Here is a 26069-nt window from a genome sequence, read left to right on the forward strand (position 1 = left end):
ATACATTTCTTACTGATAAGTTGGAAAGTGTAAGCTCCTCAAAGTTGTCAGGAAGACTTTCACGGGAAAGCAGGAATGTGTCTCGTAGTGTTGTATTAAAGACAGTGGCTTGTACTTGTACCCCTACTGATAATTCTAATCTGTAGTAATTTTTCACAATCTAGAGCTATTCATTCAGTCACAATAAAATGGACTTATTCTAATCTACTGACTTGCAAATATGTTGTGGGACAAGCAGAGCTACTGAAGGTAGGAAAATTGTAGCCTAAATTTATTAGGCTAAGATTTGAGTTCTTATTCTGTGTTAACATGTTACTGAGTTGTGATGCATAGCTAGACCCTAGTCCTCAGATGCTGTACAAGAAGCAACATTTTAGAGAGCTGTTCTCAGAACAATCATAAGAACACGATACTGATGTACATGACAACTGAAAAATCAGCCTGTGGTAACGGCACATCCTATACTTTGCTGACTGCAAAAACCTCTTGAAACCTAAGAATTAGGAGCAAATAGAAGAGTTCCATTTGAACAAGATTCTGGTGGTCTTTACACCTGTAATTCTTTTGCTTTCTATATGAATTGCATTTCCTCTCTTCCCTTCTTTCAATGCTTGCCTCTACTTCATCTGAGAAATATTATTTTCTTTTCCTGCTAATCACTGTTCCCTTTAGGAAAAGTGAACATAGCAGAACAGCGCTAACAGAGCTATGGAGCCTATGAGATATGATGGCAAAGAGGATCCTAAAGTAAAGCCAGTAAGGTCAGAAAGATACTAAAAATAAACAAAAGTATATACACATGCAGTGAAGCTCATTGGAAGCCTGGGCATCGTTCACAGAACTACTTCAATTAAATAAAATTTATGTTGCAGCTATTGGCAATGCTTCTTTAGCAACAATTCTCATTCCTCCTCTTTGATATATCAGCATAATCTTATCTATTTGTGAAGTCCTGTTTCTTTGCTTGCTTAGCTGACCCATGGCTAATATTTTTAGGGTGGTGGTGGTTGGGTTGTCACAGTTTAAAACCAAATGACAGTGTGGAGACTAAATTAATTCAGATACCAAAACACCTTAATCATGCATGTGATTTTGCAACTTTCCTGTTTGGTGGGAGATGTCCTGTGCTCCAGAAGAAAAGTCATAAGCGTTAGTGTTGGGGTTCCAACTCTGCTGCCTGTAATCCTGGTGGAGGATTGGGTGTCCCTTGGATTCTTGCCCTCTCTTATTTTGGATGCTGCCAGTTACAGGACTGGGTAATAGAGAATATTTGATTCTCATTTGGCCTGTTCAGGCTTACTCAGGGCCAAACAATTGGCTTTTGTCATCCCTGTTGCATGTAGTCCACTTGTCTCAAAGGTTATCAACATACATGTTTCATAGCATTTCTGTAAACTAGAAAAATGTGATCTCTTAATCTGGAAGAGAAAGGTAATTTCCCTTGTTCTGAATAGAATGAAATACTTGATTCTTGTGCCTGCTAAGAGGAAAGAAAAAAAACAGGCATCAAAGCTTAAATAGTAGAAGCTGGAGAGGACAAATTGGAATAATACAGGGAGAATTGTCCTTGTTAATTTCATACTGTAGGTTGGTGTTTGGCCTTTTTGAGTCTGCTGAAGTCATTTGGGTGAGTTCAGTATCCTTTGCTCCTTGTTCCTCCTATGTGCTTTCTTACCCCTTGCTTTCAGTGCTGTCCAAGGCTACAGCAAAGGCTAGATTCAGAGAACTGATGATGTTGTATTTTGGCTGAGAAATTTATGTGGTGACTGGTTAACCCAGGATTGGAGTTTAGTCTATATTTACTTTATACAGAGATTTATTTGGAACAGCTAAATTGGAGTAAAGTATTTACCTCAGTGACAGGTGGGTTTTGTCCTCATTATTTGTCTGTTGATGGTTTTTACTGGTCATGTAACACCTGCTTCAAAGTTGGTAACCCCCCCACCCCCGCCCCACCCCGTAAGAGGAGGAGGCTATTTCAGGTATTAGGCAGGTGGTGACAGATTTTTTGTTATGTCTGCTTGCTAGCCAGGGAAATAAATCATGTGAATTCAAATTGTGTTTATTGGTATTTTTAAGATCATTCCAATTTACAGGTAGGAATGCATGCTGTAAAATGTCATTGCTAGTCTCTTGCACTCTTACTCTCTCAGAATGGGGCTTTTCTACATTTGGTTGCTCTGAGAGATTTAAACTTTTTCTTTTGTGTGGTTTTAGTTCAATGGAGGTGGTATTTATCAGGAAAGATTTGCTGAAAGATGCACCAAATCCCGGTATCCCCAAAAGTGAATAAGTTTTCTGTAACACTGCTTGCTCTTCCAATCAAGACATTTTTCATCATCTGCAGCCATGTTAGGCTTGAATTCTGTCTAAATGATGACATTAGCCTGTGTGATTCTCTTTTTTTACAGTCCTGGGCTTATTTAATCAGAAAGTATTCTAAACTGGGATTGTATCAGGTAACTTGAGGTAAACGGAGAACATGAATTATAGCAATTAAGAAGCCATAGGAGAGGCATTTCAGTGTTTCTTAAGTCCTGCTGAATGAATTGTCCGAACTAAAATGTAAAAGAGTAGTTTAACAGTCTTCGGTGTTTTGGATTCAAATGCTTAAGCACAAAATGGATGTTATAAATACTTAATGTGAGGAAGTGAATGTCTTTTGTAATACACTGGTTTTTTCCTTATTTTGGTTCATCATGCTTAGTAAATCACTAAAGCTTGAACATGTGACAATTTGTTAAGAAACTGTCACATCTGTTGAATTTTTTCTTTCAGGAGGATAGCTTGATCTTAATACATGTGAAGACAACATCTAAATTACATGACAAGTTTTGATTGTAATTTAAATCTGTCAGGTTTTGTTTATATCTTGAGAGTGACAGATTGAATGAATAAGGTTGATTTTTTGGTGTCTTTTTTTTCTTTTAGACATTATTTGATAATCAGATCAATGCTTCAAAAAAGGAAGACTCAGAAAGCGTTAATAAAAATGACACTTCAAAGAAGATGTCTGTTGAGAGGGTTTATCAGAAAAAGACTCAGCTTGAGCACATCCTCCTCCGTCCAGATACCTACATTGGGTCAGTTGAACCATTAACTCAGGTAAGTGTTACTAAGTTTACAGTCTTAATAGTTTTTGTTGTTTTCATGAGGAAATGACTATTCCAGTTAATAAACAGGCAAATCTTTAATCTTCTGAGTATTCTGAATTTTCACGCTAAAAACTGTGGTCATGTTTACATATGCATGTGTAGGAAGGGGCCAAGAAAAGACTTGTGAAAGCAGTGCTTGGTTCACCCAAACAAACATGCTCAGGAAATATTGAATTTCAGTCAAAACATAAACACACCTATGTGTGTAAACGCACAGTTAGGTGTGTATATGTGTGTGTTTACAAACGTGTCTATATGCACACAAATATGTATAGGTATTTGTAAGTAGCATTTGCTCCAAGTCCAAAAATGTTTTGGTCTGTTTGTTTAGATAGAGAACAGAGAACTTAAGCCTCCTGCTGGCACTTTTTCAGCTGTTTTTGTGAAGTTAAAATTGCTTTGAACTTCACTGTCTGTACTGTTGGAGTTCCTCACCAAGCAGAAAATAATGCATTTTTGTTATGGAAGGCAGTGGGTACAGCTGTAATTTTTGCCAAAGGTCTGCTTTTGTCTCATATGACAGCAGCAATCAGATTGGAAGAGTAAAGTTCCTGAAGTAAACAGATCTTATAGAATCATACACTGGTTTACAAAGACAGTAAATATTTTCATTTTATTTTGTTTACATGCAGTTAATGTGGGTTTATGATGAAGATGTAGGAATGAATTGCAGAGAAGTTACCTTTGTTCCAGGCTTGTACAAGATATTTGATGAAATCCTTGGTAAGCATTTTTAACAATAATATTGCTTTAGCATTATGGAGTCCACACTTTCCTGAGAGCCCTCAAAGCATGTTAACTTGTATCTAAGTTTAAATCGCAGACTTAGGGTCCCAATAAACTGTAGTGCATGAAAATTTTAGTGCATTCCAGCACTACAGAAGAGTTTAAAGAGGGAAGCGTGTTTTCAGTTGAACTTGTAAAACAGTGTAAATATTTTTTACTGAATGTCTAAACTAAATCATTCTTCATAATCAATATTGTTACAAGATTTTTTAATCTGCAAAGTTGATCAGGCCACAGTTCTAAGTAATGATTAAAAGATTATTCTTCTGAAAGAAGATGACTGAAAGTTGTCTAAGTGTTAACTTAGATCATCATCATCTCATGAATCATTAAAACTACCTTCTGTACAAAATGATGGTGGTGGTGGTGGAGATTCTTATATGGATAGTTTCTAGACTTCAGACTGTTTTAAAATTAATTAAGTGTCGTATTGCCATCTAAAGGCATGGTGACTGAGGCACAAAAATATGATTTTTAGAAAATTCTGTCCTAAGTCCCTGAGTCACTATGATTTATTAGTTTATGATATTCTCTTGGTGACAGGCACATATTGAAGACTAACCAGCAGTAGAGATGTGCAACATCTGAGCAGTGTGCTGTCTGCTAAACTGATATTTCCGGCTAATTGACATGAATTCTTGGGCTAAACAATTTTTGTGAAGTTCGGATTGGCAGGATTACATTATACACTAAATTATGGTCTATTGAGATATATTGATATTAATGGAAATTTTGTCATGACCTACATTGGGTTCAGCACTTTTCCACACCTCTAAAACTATGGTTTACATCATTGCTGTCTTGGAGACAACAAAGACTATATCTTGGCCAGGTGGAAAAGAAGGATTTTTATCTTTGTTTTTTACTCATTACTTAATGTGAGAAATGTGGGAATTAAAATCTTTTGTCACTTCTTTTTTGAGTGCTGCCTCATAGATGAAACTTACAGGCTTTTCACAGAAGGGAGTAATTTCCATCTTGTCCCATTCAAAAGGAAAATCATTATCATATCAATATTGTAGACCTGTATGGCTTATTGGTTCTTTATGTAGCACTGCTAAATGCTCCAGAGTGTGGTTTGAAACTAGGGGTCAGTGTAATAACATTGCAAAAACTGGACATTGTAGCTGTGCACAGTTTCTAATGAAACTTCACTTAGTGATTTTAGCAAAAGCATCTTGAAATATCTGATCTTACATTGAGATCCTTATAATCTATTAAGATATTTTAATTTTAATGGATTTATCTTCATGCCCTTTGGGTTTGGGTTTTATTTTGATCTGTTTCATGAGTGATGAGACAAATACTGAAAATGATTGTAATGGGTTTTCATGGTTAATGGCCATAGTCACATTTCTGACTTCTGTTGTTTGTAGTTAATACACTTTGGAGTGCAGTTTAATTAAATTCTGATCAAATGTTAACTTCCAGTTATCCTTCTTGTGATCCTAAACTGTGTAAACTGTTCAGGAACTAAGAACTGTTAGTTATAAGTCTCACAGGCTCTTTACAGATAACTTTTGCTCCAATCAAAACACTCTTTAATGGGTGTGAATTTTTCAGGATTGGATTTCAGTGTCAAAAGCACATGTAAACTGATCTGGTGGTCCATATAATTTCCTAGGGTTTTTAACATCCATGGTGTTATATGTGTAATAAATATCCAAACAAGAGCAGCAACAGAAGAATTAAGTGTTCAGTATGTTAAGAACAGTTATGAGAACAGGCTCACAAAATACACTTCTATATTTATTTCTAAGATAGTCTAACTGCTAGAAATAGTCAGTGATTATAAGAAGGTTGAAAAATATCTTCTTGCAGATACTTGGTCGTATTTATAGACTTCAGTAACAAGATACAGAATATGGAAAAGATACCAGATTAAGAAATACCTGGACCTTTGTAACTTGTGGTGGAATATGTATATAATCAGTTTTACAGATAAAGTAGTTAATGCTCCTAGGAAGTGTTAATTTGTGCTTTGTTTCACAGTAAACGCTGCTGACAATAAGCAGAGGGACAAGAATATGACTTGTATTAAAATATCAATTGATCCGTAAGTAAAAGCATGTTTTCATTTACTTTCCCTGCCAGTGCTACTGTAGTTCAGATTTGTACAAATTATTTTACTAAATGAAACTGGCTTTTTTTAAAAACCACAATATTTTTGGAATTAGTTCCATTAGCTTCATATTTTAAGATTAAAAGGTTAGCTCTAAGTGGTTAACAAAAAGTAGTAGCATTCTGAATTTATAATAATTCACTTTCCTAAATCACTCATTAATGTTTGATTGAATGAAACTTAAAACCAGAAGGTGATAAAATTCATGACTAGATGAAAGCTTGGCAGTACATAACTGTAACCAGCCAGGTTACTTATAAACCATGAATACCAACCTTGAAGTTTTGTAACATAATTTTGCACCTCTTGAAATACCAAGTTGACTCCTTTAGCATTAGGATAAGGTTATATTTGAATTAGTCAGCTATCTCACATTGAAACTGCAGATTGCGAATAAGTCATTACCACTGTTTTTCGAAATTAAATGCTGAAAGAGAGACATCCTAGTGAGAAGTACTGAAGTTAAATAGATGTTGATTGGGTTCCTTTATTACTATCTTTTTGGTGATGTTTAACTGAATAATAAATGTTTGAGACCTAATTTTTCACACCTAATCTTTCGGATTAATATACTTAAAAATACCTTTTTTTCTTCAAGTTTTCTGTGCATTATCGCTTTGTGAAAACCAAATTGTTTTTATCACGGAGTGGGAGGGAAATGGTAGTGTAAATCTGCCTCTTCTGTCATGATTTTGAACTCTCTAATAGTCCCAAATGAAAATTCTATATAAGAGCTACAAGTATTAATGATGCTAGCTGTTGATGGATTTTGGCACTGATGCATAAAATAAGTTACAACGTTTATCATAACTGGGAAATAAGAGTTTTAAACAGATGATAACTTAGCCGTGTCTGGGTGGACTTCAGTGAAACCTAAAAAGCTTCATCTCTAACTTAAGTATAATTCTGTCAATAAACTTCAGGATTCAGTTGCAGATCATGTTGACAGTGAAAGCTCTTCAGACAGATTTTTTAGTTTGTTTTTTTTTATAATCCAAAATACTGTCATGTATGGGCAATTATGATCCATCTTATAAGCCATCTAATAAGCACAAAGAAGGGGGGGGGGGCGTTGTAATTAAAATTGATAGACCTGTGAATAAATGTAGTAAGAATTGGTCTTTTATTGTATTTTATGTGGCTATTTAAACAGGTAAAATGTATGTAGGAGTCTGTTTTCAAGATTACATTAATTGGCTTAATGTCTTAATCATTCTATAGGGAATCGAACATTATCAGCATATGGAATAATGGAAAGGGTATACCAGTTGTGGAACACAAAGTAGAAAAAGTATACGTACCTGCTTTAATCTTTGGGCAGCTGCTAACATCCAGCAACTACGATGATGATGAGAAAAAAGTTACAGGCAAGACTAGTTAACATGCTTTGTTTTATTCAGATAAGCCATTGTTTGCTTTTCAGTACGCTTTCTTTTTTTTACTTTTTCTATTCTGTTTCATGACAGGTGATCACTTAGTCACTGCTACTGTAGTCATTTTACTCTAACAGAGCTTGAAGAAAAAAATCTTTCGTTTGCTTTTTTAGTGTCAATGTTCACAGAGAAGTTTATATTTACATCTTTAATGGCAGTACTCGTTACTTGGTAACAAACAACATACTTTAATATTTTATAATGTATGCAAGCATTTAAACATTTTATGCTTTTGAAATTAAGAGAAATTATAAATTTAATAAATTTGTATATGATTTATTATCCTAAATGTGGATTAAAGGTAGCTCTGCTCTATCCTACCTCGTATATTTTGCCCATAATATGGTGTGTTTCAGAGTGGTTTGGGTCTGATCATGACCAAGGTTTCAGCTGATAAGGGTTTTGACGTCACTTGCCTTTCAGCAAGCAACTGGTAGATCGACTTAAGGGAAGCAATGGGAGCTTCCTTGCCTTGGTGGGAGGAGCAAAATGCTCATTTCTGAGGCAGAAGCAGTTGCACCAGATGGGAAGTAGTGTGAAACTCCATCTCTGGCATCCTTTGATAACTGTTGACATGTGGCCCAACTTTTTGTCTGATGTAGGAACATTTTACTTCATTGGCATACTATCTGAATATTGTAAATATGCTTCTGCTGTAAAAAACTTACTATGTGTTGCTTTTTCAGGTGGGCGCAATGGCTATGGTGCTAAACTTTGTAACATATTTAGTACAAAGTTTACAGTCGAAACTGCTTGCAAGGAATACAAACACAGCTTTAAGCAGGTATAGAAATCATCTCAACTTTTTTCCTTTTCTTTGCTGTAATTGTAAATTTAAAATTTAACACATGTTCTATATGTCATGAATATTTCATGAAATGAATCATCTAACATTCAAATGAATGTATAGAGTTTGCAGGCTAGGTAGTGTAGTCAGTAAAATTGGTACTTCTGTGTATTAGAATTTGTGGGGTTTTTATGAAGTAATATTTTTCTTGGGAGTGTTAAGTGGCAAAAAATGAAAACCAAATTTTTTCTGTTAGAAGTAAAGTATATTCATGTGCATGTGAAAAAGAATGTGTTTAATTGAAATATTTTGTAACTGCTGTTACATAATTTCTCAAAAAAATCTTCTTAGCTGTGCAAAAGATTTTTCAGTGTTTGTCATGAATTTCACTAGCCTAGCTGCACATTGGTGGGAACCCCTCTCCCTCCCAATTTGTGCCCATTGCTCATTGTTACCATTGTTAGCATGCAGACCAAGGATTGAATAAAATCTGATCTTCTGTATGTAGCTTTGAGATGGCTGCCTTTCTAAAAGTTTGAAGAACTTTGTTAGAATATTAGATACCAAAGCTCCCTGGCTTTGGAATCTTTCCCAGTTCGTGGCTTCCTTCTTTTTTTTTTTTTCTGAACAAGTAATTAATTTCTGGTTATGCTGTCATGTCCCTACATAAAAAATACATTTCAGTGGATTTACCTGTCTCTTAAAAAACCAATAGTTTCTGCTGACTGCCAAAAAGCAAATTAATACTGGTTTGAGTGTACGTTTTTGAAAATGACATGCTTTATGACTTAAAATGGTATGTTTGCCAGTATTTTCAAAGATTTGTGAAAACTTGATACAGCTGAACTTTGATATAGGCTGTGACTAGGCGTTCTGCTTGGTCTTATAAATGTGTCTGTGTTCTTAAACAGGGAACAATACCAAGACTCCTGAGTCAAATCTGAGCAACTTGGTTTGTCAAGGAGCATGCTTTGATATGCTGCCCAGCCACTAAGATGCCATCTCAGAGACAACTGAGTCTCTGCACAGGGACTAATAGAAGCGTTAAACTGATGGGCAATAAGGACTGTTTAGCTAGCTCACTTGTATATAACTTAGTCAGTTCTGTGGTGGGCTCCATTTGCATTAGAATCATGTCCATCAATGTAATGATACCTGCATATTTACAGAAACCACAAATCTGTTGTCACCGATGCTTGTGCAAACCTTGGTGAAGTGATTAATTTTATGCATACTGTTTTACCAGGGGACACTTTTAAAAGAAGCCTGTGAGCTTTTTATGTAGCTGTTGCAATCCTAGCGTAGCTGAAAAATGGAACAAAGGAGGAGAATAATGTGTATTGTAAACTAACATATAAAATGTTTTGTTTCCAAAGACTTGGATGAACAATATGATGAAGACCTCTGAACCCAAGATTAAGCATTTCGATGGTGATGACTACACATGCATTACATTCCAGCCAGATCTATCTAAATTTAAAATGGAAAAACTTGATAAGGATATTGTGGCCCTCATGACAAGAAGAGCATATGATTTGGCTGGGTCATGCAAAGGAGTCAAAGTCATGTTGAATGGGAAGAAATTACCTGTAAGAGCCTCATTTAAAGTATTTTAAGTGTACTGTGTATTTTATGCAAAGAATAGTAACTGTTATCTGTATTACTCATAGGTAAATGGATTTCGCAGTTATGTAGATCTTTACGTAAAAGACAAGCTGGATGAAACTGGAGTTGCACTCAAAGTTATTCATGAAGTTGTGAATGAACGATGGGATGTGTGCCTCACTTTAAGTGAAAAAGGGTTTCAGCAAATCAGCTTTGTAAATAGTATAGCTACCACAAAGGTGAGTAGTTCTATTAAATGATAAAAAATGCAAATGATAAGTGTGTGCTAAGGTTATGCCCAGTCAGATATGTGATAAAAAAGTAAATCTGGGTTACTAAAAATAAAGAGGTGAGATAATCCTTTGCATGAGAGGATCTGGAAGAGCAATCGAATGCAATCAAAATACATTCATAGCAGTATTTCTGAATATGCACTAGTTTTAAAAACACTAGTAATCATTATCAGTGATAGTGACGCTTACGTGAGCATACGTGGTATTGATTAAATATAAAATGAATGGAACTATTTTATTCCTTCCTTTTTAACACATTGTAATAAAATAATTCTGAAATTAAGCTAAAAAATGTACAAACCCCTTTAAAGCTAGTAGTAGCAGGTTTTGGAGGACAAAAATGACTTTCGGAGTTCTTGAAAAATGGCTTTCCATTTATTGCTTTATGATGTATAAAACTGGCCTGAAACGTTGAGATTAATTTTCTTATATATGTTTCTGTGTAAGGGGGTCTAGGTGTTCTCTGTACTTACTAGAAACTATAGCAGTAGTGAAATGCTCTCATAACATATCTTCAGTTATGACAACGCAGCAATACGCTCAGCATACTAAAATAAAATCTTTGTGCTTCTCAGATTGCTGGGGTGGTTAGGCACTGAGGCAGTCACCTGAAATCAACTAGTGTAACTCTCATTTATACCAGTTTGGCGTGGCCCAGGTTTAGGGATCTGGGATCCACATTTATGAAAGAAAGTCTATGTCATTTCTACTCTTCATGAATTGTATTAGATAAGTGATCTAACAGCAGTCCAGCAATTCTTGTGATTGGTGAGGCTGGTTTTAGGGAACCTTAACCATGAGCTTCACCAGAAGATGAGAAAGATAAGAATTTGTAATTAGATGCTTCAAAACCCTCCTTGCTCAGATCTTTTCTAAGTCAAACAAAAGAAGATTCTAATGGTGGCACAAGTGGTTCATAAGCACCAGTGGTTACACTAAATGGGGTTCCTAGTCTGGGCAGGTGCCCAGAAATATCAGTGTTAATCTTGGTGTTAGATCATGTGTAGCCAGTGTTTTGGCAGTATGTAGTTTTTACTACATAACTTCTTCCAATGTCATTTCAGTGTAGCTGAACCAGTACTGGTTTATTTCATTGTAGAGTATTTACTTTGTAAGTGTGTATGTTAATTAAATGCTTATCTGATACTTGCTGAAATGAGGGATAACAAACATATCTGGTAGTTGAAAGGTCAAAACTTAGTTTTAATTCAGGCCTCTTTATGCAACATAAAGAAGAAAAATAGCATGATCTTAAAGATGTGTACAATACCTTTATGAAGAAGCTGGCAATGTAGAGGAACTTAAATCAGGTGAAGAAAATGTATTTTTTAAAAAAATAATACTTATTGACTACTAAGTTAAATATATTGTATATGCTTACTCAAAAGATTTCAAATTTGACTCTTTTGGATCAATTTTCACCCATCATGCAGTTACACGTACATTGTTATCATATATTCTTTAAGAAAATTCATAGAAAAAGTACTGTGTATTCTTCAAAGGTAAGTGTTGTAATTTCTAGTTTTTCCCGCTCTCCCGATCCATGCCTTATGTGTGTGACTGGATGTGGAATGTTCGGGCCGGTGAACCACCTCACCAGCAATTGATGTGCAACTACCCACTGATGAGACATAATGGCTAGTAACTAACTGCGTCAACTGCCTGTCCCCTTATCTGCTAACAGGTGAGGAGCTCATTTCAGCTGTTTTTTGGTTATTTATCGCTGTTTGCTGAAAGCTTTTCATTTCTGTTTCTGGATAAATTTCACCCAGTCGTAACTTCCCTTCCACCGTTTTTAAACTTGCTTTAAATTCCAAACAAGTTTTTTTTAGGTTGATGGGGTTTTTTTTGAGGGGTGTATAGAAGGTCAGGCAGTATGCTAAGGCACAGCTCCCTTGTTTTGTTCTTATAAACTTGTTACCTCGGTCAGGTCCCCATTTATTCATGAATCAGCCACAGTAGACCACCACAGAATTCAACTTCATGCTCTGAGGCAGTGTTTGAAAGAATGTAGCTATTATGGTTGTGCAGATAACCTTTTGGTGGGACTTGTATATAAACTGATCAATCATGGTCTTCTCAAGTTCTTAATTTCAAATAGTAGCTGTAGTAGAATTTGTAGTACAAACTTCAGTTATTAACATAACAATCTAATATTTTTAATATGGTGGCACTGCTAACTGTAATACTACTAATCATCGTAGCAGAAATGCTCAGCTAATACAGATGCAGTGTCAGATAGTAGACTGGGATGCTCCCTCCACTCTAATCTGTTAAAAATTGCTAGAGTTCAGCAAGAAATCCAAGACCCTTTCCAGAGCTTGATGGTTTCCAATTAATTTTAATAAAATAAACAGAAAACAAATGCAAAAGTAAGTAGGATTATATTTGTATAGCTAATTCAATGAAAATTTCAAATTTAGAATTAGCTTCTGAATTCGGTTGCTATATGAACCATTTATCTGTCCATAGAATTGAAATATGTCTTACCTTGGAATTAGTTGAGGCTGTTGGCTATTGATGACGATATGAATAGAATGTATATAGGAGCCAGTCTTAAGTCTCATTTTTAAGATTTTAGTTGTTACCATTTCATTAGAAGTCTCTGTGTCCTGAAGTTTGCAAGACCAGGATTCAGTCATAATGGTTACCTTCTGGGAAAAGAAGGTTATGTAGTTTCAGTGTTTTTTCTCATCATACCGTAGTCATAATAATCACTGACAGCCCTCTAGATTTAGAGGGTATTTTTCTTTTTCTCTTTTGTATTAAAATGTACTGACAGTTGGGGCAGTTATAGGCTGTTATGCTTCTATAGTGGGTAAATGTGCCACCTACTGGTGAGATGGTTGAAAGGTTCCCAACTTTGAGCTCTGAACATCCCTCACTCAATGCTACACACTAAGAATGGACACAGGAATGGGGAACTGTTATAGTAACTAATATCTTCTAAGAACAAGAATTACTGGTAAGTAGCTAATTTTTGATGTGTCAGATGTTAGCGAAATATTTGAAGTGCTACAATTGAAAAAATATTGCTGAAGTTGTAAATACAAAAATATACTGAGATATTCCCATAAGCATGTTTTCAGTAATGTGATGAGTAAAAGTTAACTCACTTTAAAATTGCCATTCAAATGTGTAATTTTTTTAAAACATGTAATTTGATATTTTCCTGTAGTAGCTTTTCTTTATAGTATAGAAATGGTTTTATTTTTCTTTAAAGTGGCAGGATGTTGATGTATCAACTTTCACTTGAACTATTCTATGTTGAAATTGTTATCCATATGTGAATAAAAGCTGTTGTGTTTTAATGTTGGTGGTGTTTGCGTTTAGGTTATTTTTTGTGTTATGTTTTATTTTAAGAAGAAATGCCATGAAAAAATATGTGTATGTATGGTACTTCTATCACACTGGTGGTTTGTGTTGCTGTTCAGTAGGTGACTCTAGAGACTGGCAGAATCCATAGCTTGCTTATTTGAATTGCAAGTACTGGTTTTGGTTATAACTAATAATCTTAACTTTCTTAAGCTATTTTTTTACCAACTCTCTTTTTTTCTTTTCATCTCTACTATCTACATGAAGTTGAGAACACAGCTCCTATCTCCCATCAATTCAACCACTTTACATCTTCAGTCTTTTGAGATGCATACTCTGCCCTAAAATGTAGCATCCTAACTTTTGGGTTTTGCTTACTATTTCTTTCTTTTCCTCTCTTTTTTTGGCTGCTGTTTTTTCTTGGTTTTGTTGTTTTCCACTTCTTATTTCTTATCTATCCTATACTTCCTCATACCCATCAAAAGCTTTTTTCTTTCCTCTATTCTGTTTTTAAAGCAGCTTTAAAGGAGGGGTTTTTTGTTTGTTACCTGATGATGAATGTCTCCACAGATGTGTGTTTTCTATTTTGTCTGGCCTAATGCAGATTGATCAGAACAGGAACCGTTATTTAGTCTGTATTTTTGTAAGACACTACTTGATATTAAGCAAAGATGATCTTCTGTGTAAAACATTGAGTGTTGAGTTAGGTGTGTTTTATTTGTATAGGATATACGTGCATCACTCCATTCTTTGCTACAAGATAATAGATTTTAGTCAAAGCATTATGAACTGTCTATAACAGCTACTAGAATTTAGTATTTTATTTGTATCTTTTTGTCTGTAAATTTAAAGGAAGGCATTTGAATAATCAAAAATATAAACAGCTCTCGGATATTCAGGGCTTTAGGACCATTCATATTTTTGACATCTTTCTGAAGAAAGCCTGCTATTTTACCTGTAAGGGAAGTTGTACAGCCTTGGACTTGTAAATATTTAAACATATTTATCACCATTGGTTTAGGCAATTTCAGTAGTCATTGTTCCATAGAATTAAAGACTACAGGATGCATACCTTCAAATACTAGTTCTCCCTAATCTGGAATGTTTTATCTATGATATAAGTTTGTGCTATTTTAGTGTGTTCCCTCAGTGTTCAATTCTAGAGCCAGTCCTGTTCAATATATTTATCAACAATTGGGATGCAGGAGTTGAATGCACCATTCAAAGTTTGCTGATGATAACAAACTGAGAGGTGCCGTTGACTCTCTTGAGGGATAGGAGGCCTTGCAGAGGGATGTAGATAGATTGGAGCATTGGGCTGTGATTAATGGGATGACATTTAACAAGTTGAAATGCCATATTCTGCACCTGGGACAGAGTAATGCCAGGCACAAGTATAAACTGGGAGAGGAGTAGCTGGAGAGCGTCCCTGTAGAAAGGGATCTGTGGGTGCTGGTCAACAGCAGGCTCCATAGGAGCCAGCAGCGTGTCCCGGCAGCCATGAGAGCAAACTGCATCCTGGGGTGCATCAAACACAGCAGAACCCAGCTGGTCAAAAGAGATGATTATCCCACTGCATTGAGCCTTGGTGCAGCCTCACCTTGGGCACTGTGTGCAGTTCTGGGCCCCACAACTTAAGAAGGATGTTAAGGTCCTTGAATGTATCTAGAGGAGGGCAAGAAAGCTGGTGAAAGGGCTGGAAGGTGTGTCCTGTGAGGAACAGCTGAGGACTCTGTGTTTGTTTAGTTTGGAGGAAAGGAGGCTGAGGGGTGACCTCACTGTTTCCTGAGGAGGGGATGTGGAGAGGGAGGTGCTGATCTCTTCTCCCTGGAATCCAGTGATAGAACTCATGGGAATGGTTCAAAGCTGTGCCGGGGGAGGTTCAGGCTGGACATTAGGAAGAATTTCTTTACCGGGGGGTGGTCAAACACTGGAACAGGCTTCCTAGAGAGGTGGTCGATGACCCAGGCCCGTCAGTGTTTAAGATGCATTTGGACAATACCCTTAACAACATGTGTTAACTTTTTGTCAGCCCTGAAGTGGTCAGGCAGTTGGACTAGATAGTCGTTGTACGTCCCTTCCAACGGAAATGTTCGGTTGTAGTCTATTCTTTACAAGTGGTTCTGATTCAGATTACTTCTGCATTGGATAATATACCCCATAATTGTTAGATTTCTTTTAAACAGGTAAATCATTAGTCATTGTTAGGATGTAGTAGATCTATAGTAGACCTTTTTTCCCCAGAAAGCTTATGTGCAATGACTTTACTTTCCAAGCAATTTAATCTCAAAATTACTTGTCTCCTAGCAGTATGTTTTGGGTTTTTCTGTAGCTGGTTTAAAGTTTAAGGCCAAAGAGAATTGTAGCTGTAGAAGGTGATAGAAGCTTTGGGGGCACCTTCTGAAGGTGTTCAAATGCTTAGTGCTTCTATATTTAGATTGAATTTCATCAATAGTAAAACCACTATTTAAACACTGAAAATACGTATTTTCATCACCTTGCTGCGTTGCAAAGCATGAGTTATATATGGCTTCAAAAGGTAACTTTTCTGACTTTCAAAGTTTAAATATGTCAGTATTTCTTCCTCATGGTCTGTTGTGCTTGGGATCATAGCTGGGAGGTGAATACGTTGCCTCCGCTGAAAGTTGTCTTGCAATAATGGCTTTGCTTGAAATATCTAAATGGAAATGCCTTAAACAAGGATAACCAGTACTCAGAGTCCCTCTATTTTTCTAGGGTAAAGGGAAGAACTGTGATAGGCACTGTGAATGTTTCACTTTCAGCTGTTATGGTGCACTATGGTTCACTATGATGATGCAAGAAACTGCTTATAAGCCTTTTTTTTTTTCTTCTGCATTTGGGCAGTAACTGTAAGGGTCTCCAGCTGACTGCTTGTTTGCTACAAGACAGGTGGCAACGTGATTATGTAGCTACAAGTTATTGCCCTGTGGTCTCCTAAGGGGTCAGTTTGCCAGTTTATGGTTAACTGTGTGCTCTGTTATGTGTCTTTTGTTGCTACATCAAGTATGAATTTGGAGCAGGTTTAGCCTCTGGGGAGTTTTAAGGAGAACGGCTCATCTCCTTAAGGTTATCTTGCTCTGTTCTTTTAGAGTTTTCTGGATCTTGTGGTTGGCTATTTGCAATTTGCCCTCTCGTAAGCCCAAGATTAGCAAAGAATCCCAATAGCGTTTATCCTAAGAGTTATGTAAATACATCTAAGAAAAGGTGAGATGACTTTTGGGAAGGAATAGCCATGGGTGCTGTTTATCTGAAGGTGAGCTCTTGAACATTTTTTTGTGAACCAAATGGGGAAAGTTTAATTTGATGAACGAACTTGTGATGTTTTTAGTCCTAGGTTATTTATGTGCCCATTAAAAAGATACCTCTTGACAGCCACGTGGTGTTGCAGGTGCCATCCCAGTGCTACAGAGTAATTTTCAGATCTGCCATACTCTTTAGGTGTAAGCAGCTACATTTGAAGTCCACCACTGTACAGTGAATAAAAGGTCTCCTGCTTCTTCTGTTGTGTGTATCATCCCTCATCCTCACTTGTATGAAGACTGAATGGCTTGAGAGAAACTTTAAAACGAACTTTCCATTGTTATGCTGCAACTTAACGTGCATGGATTTTCAAATTTGAGTACAAGAACTTGGTTAATATGCGAAAAGCTATTGGGAATTAAATGGTTTTGTGTTTTGTTTTTTATCTTCCCCCTTTAAGGGCGGTAGGCATGTTGATTACGTGGTGGATCAGGTTGTGGGCAAACTGATAGAAGTGGTGAAAAAGAAGAATAAAGCTGGAGTTTCAGTGAAACCATTTCAGGCAAGTAACTTTATACAAAAATATTGCAAAAGATGGATGTAGTAATTTTGTTGAGTAAATTGGTTTCTATGTTTTCAACAGGTGAAGAATCATATATGGGTTTTTGTTAATTGCTTGATTGAAAACCCATCATTTGATTCCCAGACAAAGGAAAACATGACTTTGCAGCCTAAAAGTTTTGGGTCCAAGTGCCAGCTATCTGAGAAATTTTTTAAAGCAGTAAGTAAAGCATATTTCTCCTTTTTTCTGTGAAGCAGGAGTTGACATACTGGATCGAGTGTATGTATGTTATGTAGCAGAAGAGTAATTAGTGCATTATGGTACTTTAGTGATGTTAGCATGCTAGGAAAATGGGATGGAGGAACTTCTGTTCATTCTCTGGCCTTAATAACGGAAGCAATGACTGTGTTTTGGCCGTTGCCCTGGAATTAAAAGCAAACTTCACCTGATCAGCACATTTGTTAGAGATTCTGGTATTTATATTCATGAAATGAATTTGACTCTTAAAACCTAAACATAGGCCTTGACCAATTTTTGGGGTTAATATTTTTCTGAAGTTGAGAATATTGTCTGCCGTATTGCTTGATATTGGTCTTATTCTCTTACACTGAAGTGAAAAGAGAGGGAAGGAACATGTCACATTTACTTATTCTTCCAGTAATCAAGGAGATGCAAAATTGTGGCTGTAGTATTCAAAGTAATCATTATTCTCAGGCAACAGGTTTAGAAATCTGGGCTGTAGACAGGGTAAGATTTGCTACTCTAAATGAATGTATTTTTAGAAATACATGGTAGATGTTTTTCCTATACTACATTTTTATATAAGGAAGAAAGAGTAGAATTCTGTTAGCCAGAACTCATTATACTAAGTCTTATTTAGTGGCAGTAGCATATCTGGAACTCCAGTAGTAAGGAGAATGGTGCCACTGCTAATACTATTGACATCAAAACTTAACTTATTGTATAGTGTCTTATTCTTCTAATTCTGTGTTACTGGTGACATTCTGGTAGAACTTACAGCAAAAAATAACATAATCTTGTATTCATTCTTCAGATTTTGTTATGTAAGTTGTATTTCTATCAGTAGGTTTGATTTGCAGTGTTTCTGGTATCTTCAGAAATGTTAAACATCCAGCAGAATCTCTAGCCAATGAGTACTGTATTATGGAGGATAATGAAAAGCCAAAGCTCACAGTATTTTGCTCCACCTGTATCTTCTTTTAATGTGAAACTAAGCCTAAAGCAGTTTTAGTTTAGAAAATATGCTATATGTTGGGGGTTTTTCTGCAGTTGTGTTTCTTAAAATGATACCAGTTTCTCAAATGTTTGGTGTAGAGCCTTATTCTTAAATGCATTTAGTTGTCTTTTGGCCATTTTCAGTCATTTCCAAAGAAACTTTAAATGATCATAAATATCCCATAAGGTCACTTTTTGCTGTCAAAGTCCAGGAAGCAGGTGCTTAGTACTTGAAATGTCTGAGCACATCAACTACACAACATAACAAAGCCTCTTATTAGGTCTCAGTCCACTTTTCCTCCTTCCTCCAATTATACAAGGTGTAGAAAAGAAGCTGTGTGAATGTTGTGGTTTGGTTTTGTGTGCATAAAATGCTAGACAGTATGTGTTAATTCCTTGACCTTTTATATGTTGCAGTTTTAAAAATTTAGAGGGCTCTGAGAAACAGTGTTAGATCGGTGACTTAACATTGAGAGATAAGAATCTGCTGTGTGAAGCTTTGCTTTTCTCAACCACATATCTGATCTGTTGCTTATAGGCCTCTAACTGTGGTATCATAGAGAGTATTTTGAATTGGGTCAAATTTAAGGCACAAACTCAGCTGAACAAAAAATGTTCATCGGTGAAACACAGTAAAATCAAGGGCATTCCGAAACTGGATGATGCTAATGATGCTGGTAAGAGCACTTATTTTTAATGTCTTTAATGTTTCATAGATTTTTCAGAGACGCCATCATTTTAAACTTGACTTTATTTCTTATCCTATGTATATTTAATAAAAACCTTTCTAGTCTTCCAAACTTTCTAGAGCTAGAATTAAAGCATGGTCACGCATTTGATATTAGGAACACAATCCTCTCTAGGATAGAGAATTAATAACGTTGAATAAAAGTGGCAGTCAAGTTCCATATCGAAAGAGCACATATTTTCTAATTGTGGTTTCCAGCTAAATAGTGTTACCAGTATTCTATTTTGGAGGTGACTACTTTTCTTGACCTTTCTAATATAAGAAGATCAGAATCTTTATAGGGTCATAAGCTATAGGAAGTAGATGACGTAGTGTGTAGACCTGAGGGAATCGTTCAAGAAACTCTTTTTCATGAGATTTTAAATGCCATCAGGTTACTGTCTGGGGATATAGGGCAAACTGGCAATCTTTGCTGGCTTGCTTCCTAGCACAGATAAGGAATCAAGATCAGCTAGCAATCTTTGTGCCAATAGCAATGGGATGGGAGTTGTGCTTGCATTATTTGAGGGGCATGTATGACTAAAGAGCTTGAAATGTTGCCCGTCTGTGTTAATGTTAGTTGACCTTTAATACATCCTTATATTAAGCAAAGACAGAGAAATTGGGTTAAGTAGGTAAAAGCACATAAGGCAGGTAAAGAGGCTTTTTTCTTTGAGCTCCAGTGTTCAAGTCAAAGATGACTTGATGAGATGATGAGTTCTGTTTAATTTTTTCCCCTTTCTTTCTGATTCCTTGGGCTCCGGTTATTTTTTTTCTTTTTAAATTGAGTTTTCTTCAGTATTTTATTACTTTTCCAGTTATTCAGATGTTGTATTTTATCTCAAAAGTTGATAATCATGTTTCCTTAAACTATTGTTTTGCTTGTGGAATTTGTATTCCTTAGTCAGATGCATACTCCTGGTATTTTTCTTGCCTCAGAGATCATGTGCTTGGAAAAATGCAGTGTTTTTATGGATATCAAGCCTAGTGCTCATAAATAATGTCGTGAATGTTTTTGGATACACTTTCTTCATAAGTTTTTTTTTTAAGCTCTGCTTTGGAGGTCAGGCTTCAAAATCACCTTCTTATCCAGTTTTTTTTACTGAGGGTGAGGGAAAGGAAGAAGTTTTAACAGGGGAGCGAATAAAATAATACATTGCCTTTCACCCTGAAACTTCCTCAACTAAGAAGGCAAGCAGACACTCATTTGGGCTCAACACTGATGCTTAAAGTTTTGCATGGCTTGGATCCCTGTTACCCAGGTATTTCTGTGCTGCCTGGTTTTTCTTACATGGAGAGCAGGAACTCTGCATCTCCCAAGAAGGCTTACCCAGGTATTGGTTTATTGAAGATCTGGAACATACTAGATCTACATCTCTTACTTTGAAGGCATTGGACAGGGTGGACACCCAGGAAGGCAGAGTCATTCAGTTTCTGAATACAACATGTGTTGTCATATTCACACTAGGCCTGACTTTCTGAAGCATTATATATACTGGCAGAGATGTTTTAAATTGGAGGATCACAAGTAATACATTTAGTAAAAAGTTCTTTCTTTAGTCCTTTCTGTTCAAAGACTGAAAGTGCCATATGGGTCATCTGTTTGCTCTTGAAAATCAGTAGGACTTCTCTATTCTTTTTGTGCAAGAACAGAGCGAATAATATAATCAGGATCTCTGACGTCAGTAAAAAGCTGCTTTCATTGAGAAAGGGAAGGCAGAAAATTATACAAAAGAGTGACTCCTTCGGTGTGGCTGATTGTGTGTTGGTTGCTGTGCACTTGAGAACTTGTCTTAATGAACTTCAGTTGGTGACTGCATCTGACTGAAAGCTTGAGGTTTCTTGATGTAGGGGGAAAAGGAAGTCCTGGTGCCAAGAAAATTCTTTAATGAGTAAACAGACAAAACATTGTAGAACTATCAATCTTCCTGTCTTTCTGTCTTTGTGATCTTAACAGAAAGGATTGGGGATTCTCAGGGTCAGGTGAAGTAAGGACTGTATGTGCTCTTTCTGTGTGTGAGAGGTGATGATCATTTCTAGGTCCAAAATATTCAACTCTTTTCTATATTAACATTTGCTGTGAATGTGCATGTGACTACGCATATCGTGAAGAGTTGCACAGTTATAAACAGTCTTTTCAAAAGAATTTCAGACCTCCCCGTAAGCTGGAGAAAAGGTTTAGCTGATGCATAAAGATATACTTTCAGGGAGATTACTTCAGGACATATAAGAAGTATAAGTGCAAATGTTCTGAGCTTTTCTATCGAGTTTTTCTTAGAGTTGCCTGGCTCCAGCTGATGGACAATAAAAAAATAAACCCCCAAAAATGTAATTTAATACATTACTTCTGAAAATATCCTGTGAGGAAAGGAGAAACGCAGAATGGGAAATAACTCCTGTATATACCTCAGACATGCATAATGCATGTGTGTAAGAAATTTGCAGCTAGAAAAATGAAATGGTGAGGGTACAGAAGCAATCTCTTTTTTTTTTTTTGTGCAGGTATGTGGGGACCATTACATAAGATGCACCAACATTGCATCCCATCTTGTCTGTTTTGCTCCTTGTCCATAGCAATCCATAGGTATTGCTAAGGGCAAGGATACTCTTCGTGTAGTTTTAGTGGTATGGAGGCCCACTCCTAAAGATAGAAATTCAGCCTATTTAAATTGCCTGACACAGAGTAAGAAGAATACGCATGACTGATTCAATTGTATTTCTATTACATGAGTTTAAAAGTTATGCTTTCTGGGGTTTTTTGCCTTGCTTCTGTGTCTTCCTGGACTGTAGGTGGCAAACATTCCTTGGACTGCACGTTAATATTAACAGAAGGAGACTCTGCCAAATCTTTAGCTGTCTCTGGCTTAGGTGTTATTGGAAGAGACAGATATGGAGTATTCCCACTCAGGGGTAAAATTCTCAATGTTCGAGAAGCTTCTCACAAACAGGTTAGTAGTCTTGTCATTTCCTTTTAGCTGAGAAATGGATGTCTCCTGTTTGTTTATTTCTAGGGTTACATCTTAATATTTTAATTTTTGTTTTTTTCATGAAAATTTTGTGGCTGGGATTTAATAAAGTACCAGCTACTTTAAACCCTGGGATAAGCCTGGAAATGTTAAGTGTAGTAGTACAATCCTGGGATGATAAAGTTAATTTCTTCACAAGTGCAAGGAAATTCTGCTATGACTCATGTTAAAATTTTACATGAATACTTAAACCCCCTAAAATTTTATATTCTCTCCATTGCCATGTGATTTCATTGACTCCCAATGCGAGGCAGTAGAAGCAGCATTGCCCCATAGCATTACTTTTGCTGCCCTCCATACTTTGTCTATTATAAGAGTTGGGTTGCAGATGCCCATAGAAATAGTGGAAAGAGAAGGCAGCTTTGTGAGATGACTTCTTGATACATGCATTTTTCACTCTGCCTTCAGAACTCAGTGCTCTGGCTCTAGAGGAAAAGGGGAGTAGTGCAGTCTTGAGAATTTGCATGTACAGAAGAAATAGTCACAAGTGTGAAGGCTGCAGGGGGCTGGGGATAAAAAGGTTATGAAGTTGAGGTACGGGTGTGTTGAAAAAGTAGCTGTAAAGCCCACCTAAAAAAGATGGGGATATTTATGAATTTCTGCTTTTTACACTGACTGCAAAAATAACTCTTCTACACAGATTATGGAAAATGCGGAAATCAACAACATCATTAAAATAGTTGGGCTACAATACAAGAAAAGCTATGAAGATCCAGAATCTCTGAAAAGTTTGAGATATGGAAAAATTATGATCATGACAGATCAGGTCAGTTATGAATTTCACGGGTTTTAACGTACAGAGCTTCTTAAAATGTGTTTTGCTGCAATTTGGTAGGTAACATTTTTGTACATTATAACCTGCCTCTGTGTTATGACAATATGGATATGTTCAGAGGGAATCCCTAATGTATGAGGTTTCTTTATGGGAATAATTTATCTGTATGTTGGTTTTTGTTACTCAAAATGAACAACTGAACTTTGATGCACAGTAGCAGAGACACCAAAGTAATATGTATAAACAATAATGCTTTTGATAACTCAAAAATATGTTGAAAGTAAGGATAAAAGGGAACAGTAGGTGAGTTAGTAATGCTGGAAAGTCTGGGAGAGATGATGTAGGCAATTTTTTGATAACCTAATGAAGCGTGTGTCTTAGAAGTCTGGGAATCCTATGCGTTGGATATTTGTGAGGCTTTGTTATTTTTTCCCAGAAAGGTTGAGCTATCAAGCATCCTAACACCAATGAGAACTGTGGGCCAGGCTTGGTTTCTTCCACAAAGATTCAGCTCCATGGTGTCTGGGAGAGCTGTCTAGGTTTCAGAAAAAACATGCCACAGGCAAAGAAACCTTTGAACTGCAACTGTGGCCGTGGCTTGGAAGATCTTATTTTTAGCTCAAAGATAGTGCCATTCACAGGTGGCTGTTCTATACCCAGGTCCAGTTTGGAATCCAAATTAAAACTATCTCTGTTCCCTTCTGTTTTCTGTCAGCAGACATTGTTTTGATGCATCCAAGCCAGTGCGTGGGGTTTTTTGGGGGTTTGGGGGGATCTGACATTTTATAAGATTGCCTCATATTTTCATGTTCTGATTTAGGATCAGGATGGATCTCACATAAAAGGCTTGTTGATCAATTTTATTCATCACAATTGGCCATCACTGTTGAAACATGGTTTTCTTGAGGAATTCATCACTCCTATTGTAAAGGTATGGGTTCTATTAATGAGATTTTATTTATTACCTACAATGCAATGGAAAAGTTGATTAGGGCTTTTTGTTTTTATTTTTTAAAGGCAAGCAAAAATAAGCAAGAACTTTCATTCTATAGTATTCCTGAATTTGACGAGTGGAAGAAACATATGGAGAATCATAAAGCATGGAAGATCAAGTACTACAAAGGTTTGTTTAAAAACAAATAACTGAACCTCAAAGATCTAAAAATACATAAACTTCATAGTACTCATTTATTTATTTGTAGCTGTTTTCATTATAGTATCTTCTGTAATGATTTTATAATATTCCCAGTAAAAGAAAAGGGGTTAAAAAAAAAAAACAAAACTTAAATTTTGAATGTGGAGTAACTATTTCATTTTATTGTGCAGGTTTGGGTACCAGCACTGCTAAAGAAGCAAAAGAATATTTTGCTGATATGGAAAGACATAGGATTTTATTTCGATACGCTGGTCCTGAAGATGATGCTGCCATTACACTGGTAAGAACTTGTAAAAGTGCTTTTATATGATACGCTTTAATTTCCATTGTTTACTGAAATGGCACATGAGGAACTCCTAACAGGGCTTGATTATCTTTTGGGGGGGGAGTGACTGAAGAAAATACTTTTGGGAGAGAAAAAAGCTTTTGGAAAAGATTTTAGATTTTGGAATATGAGCTTTATCCACACTACAAAATCAGCTGTACCTTCTGCTTAGAAGCTTTGATCAATTTTGTGTGGTGTGGATATCAAGAAATATTATGTTAAGACTTGCTTTTAAAGACAGAACATGCAAAAGAATATTTTGAGTAAGGCAACAGAGCCCCAGAAGAATGATGTTTCACATCTATTTAGGGATCTGAATTTTATTTCTGAGCAAATAAGGTCAGATAAACTATTTATTCATTGAAGATATATCAGTGTGGCATATGTGTCTTCATGCATGTGTTCTACGTATTTGAATTTGAAGTCTGTTAGATAATTGTATGCAGCAAATTATTTATTTCAAAGACTTGTGGAAGGACAAAGGATGGAGCGTCTGGTACAAAGCTGTTTTCTCAATAAATGTTTCACCTTTTATCTACCTGAATTCACTATTTTAATTGTAGATTATATTAGAGGGAGAAAAAGGGTAGGAGAGAAAAAATAAAAATAGGAAAATAACCATCGTAGACAAAAGAAGTTTTTCGTTACATAACAACTTTTTCCTTATACTGTGGATCTAGTAAAATGGTGTGTTTTTACCAACAGAAAGGTATAGGAGGTATCTGTTCTGATGAAGAACAGCCTGATGTGTCAGAAGTTGTTTGTAGCACTCATTTTACTTCTGCCCAAGATACACTTAAATATAATCCATGGTTCCTTATCCCAGAGAAATGTGTTAACCTAGGTGGAAAAGGAGTCTGATATTTGCATATACATTAAACCAGTTGGTGGAGAGACCTGAATTCCCTGATTAAAATTCTGAGCTCTATTTCTGCAAAAAGACCTTCATATACAGGCTGATATCTGAGGCCATATAACCTCCCAGGGCTGATCCTCACTGTTGTCTAAAATAATAATCTGTCAATTTGGGATTAAATTAGTCATCTCTGTTACATCGGGAACAACTACTGACTAGTACTGAAGCTGTTAACAGGCACTTCACTTACACTTCTACCCACATTTTCTCTGCTGCTAGCTATAATCCTAGCCCCAGATTTACCTCTGGGCATAGATGGTGTAAGATTATAGGCCCTACTCATGATAGTGTAACCTAGGAAAATAAAAATTATTTCACAAAGCAAATTCTTCAACATTCTGAAGAACTCTTTTGCTAGCAAATGAAGTCTTAGAATAGCAGTTTTAAGTGGAGAAAGAAAAAAACCTTTTTGTTCTATTCAAGAATAAATACCAGAGAATAATTTTTATTCCAACTCTGAATTCTATTGATTCTACTTTTATTCTATTAAAATAATTTTTATGCTGATCCATCTCTTGGTCATTTGTCATTTCAGTGGTCTAGAAAAAGTATAGATACACTGAAAGCAGCCAGAAGAAAATTGTAAGAA

At 36.1% G+C, this 26069-nt stretch overlaps 1 protein-coding gene across 2 annotated transcripts in view; it reads left to right on the forward strand.

Moving 5' to 3' along the window:
- TOP2B (DNA topoisomerase II beta) overlaps nucleotides 1–26069 on the forward strand; it is a 64188-nt gene that overhangs the window by 14811 nt on the left and 23308 nt on the right. For both annotated transcript variants that reach the window (XM_064444251.1, XM_064444252.1), the window contains exons 2-16: nucleotides 2932–3105; nucleotides 3788–3878; nucleotides 5934–5997; nucleotides 7285–7430; nucleotides 8183–8280; nucleotides 9660–9872; nucleotides 9954–10127; nucleotides 17218–17319; nucleotides 17401–17538; nucleotides 19094–19232; nucleotides 22073–22230; nucleotides 22949–23074; nucleotides 23904–24014; nucleotides 24101–24206; nucleotides 24410–24519. In XM_064444251.1, the coding sequence (XP_064300321.1) occupies nucleotides 2932–3105; nucleotides 3788–3878; nucleotides 5934–5997; nucleotides 7285–7430; nucleotides 8183–8280; nucleotides 9660–9872; nucleotides 9954–10127; nucleotides 17218–17319; nucleotides 17401–17538; nucleotides 19094–19232; nucleotides 22073–22230; nucleotides 22949–23074; nucleotides 23904–24014; nucleotides 24101–24206; nucleotides 24410–24519 (1950 nt within the window). The remainder of the gene's footprint in view (nucleotides 1–2931; nucleotides 3106–3787; nucleotides 3879–5933; nucleotides 5998–7284; nucleotides 7431–8182; nucleotides 8281–9659; nucleotides 9873–9953; nucleotides 10128–17217; nucleotides 17320–17400; nucleotides 17539–19093; nucleotides 19233–22072; nucleotides 22231–22948; nucleotides 23075–23903; nucleotides 24015–24100; nucleotides 24207–24409; nucleotides 24520–26069) is intronic.

The sequence above is a fragment of the Phalacrocorax carbo genome, chromosome 2 (assembly GCF_963921805.1).
Source record: "Phalacrocorax carbo chromosome 2, bPhaCar2.1, whole genome shotgun sequence".
NCBI lineage: Eukaryota > Metazoa > Chordata > Aves > Suliformes > Phalacrocoracidae > Phalacrocorax > Phalacrocorax carbo.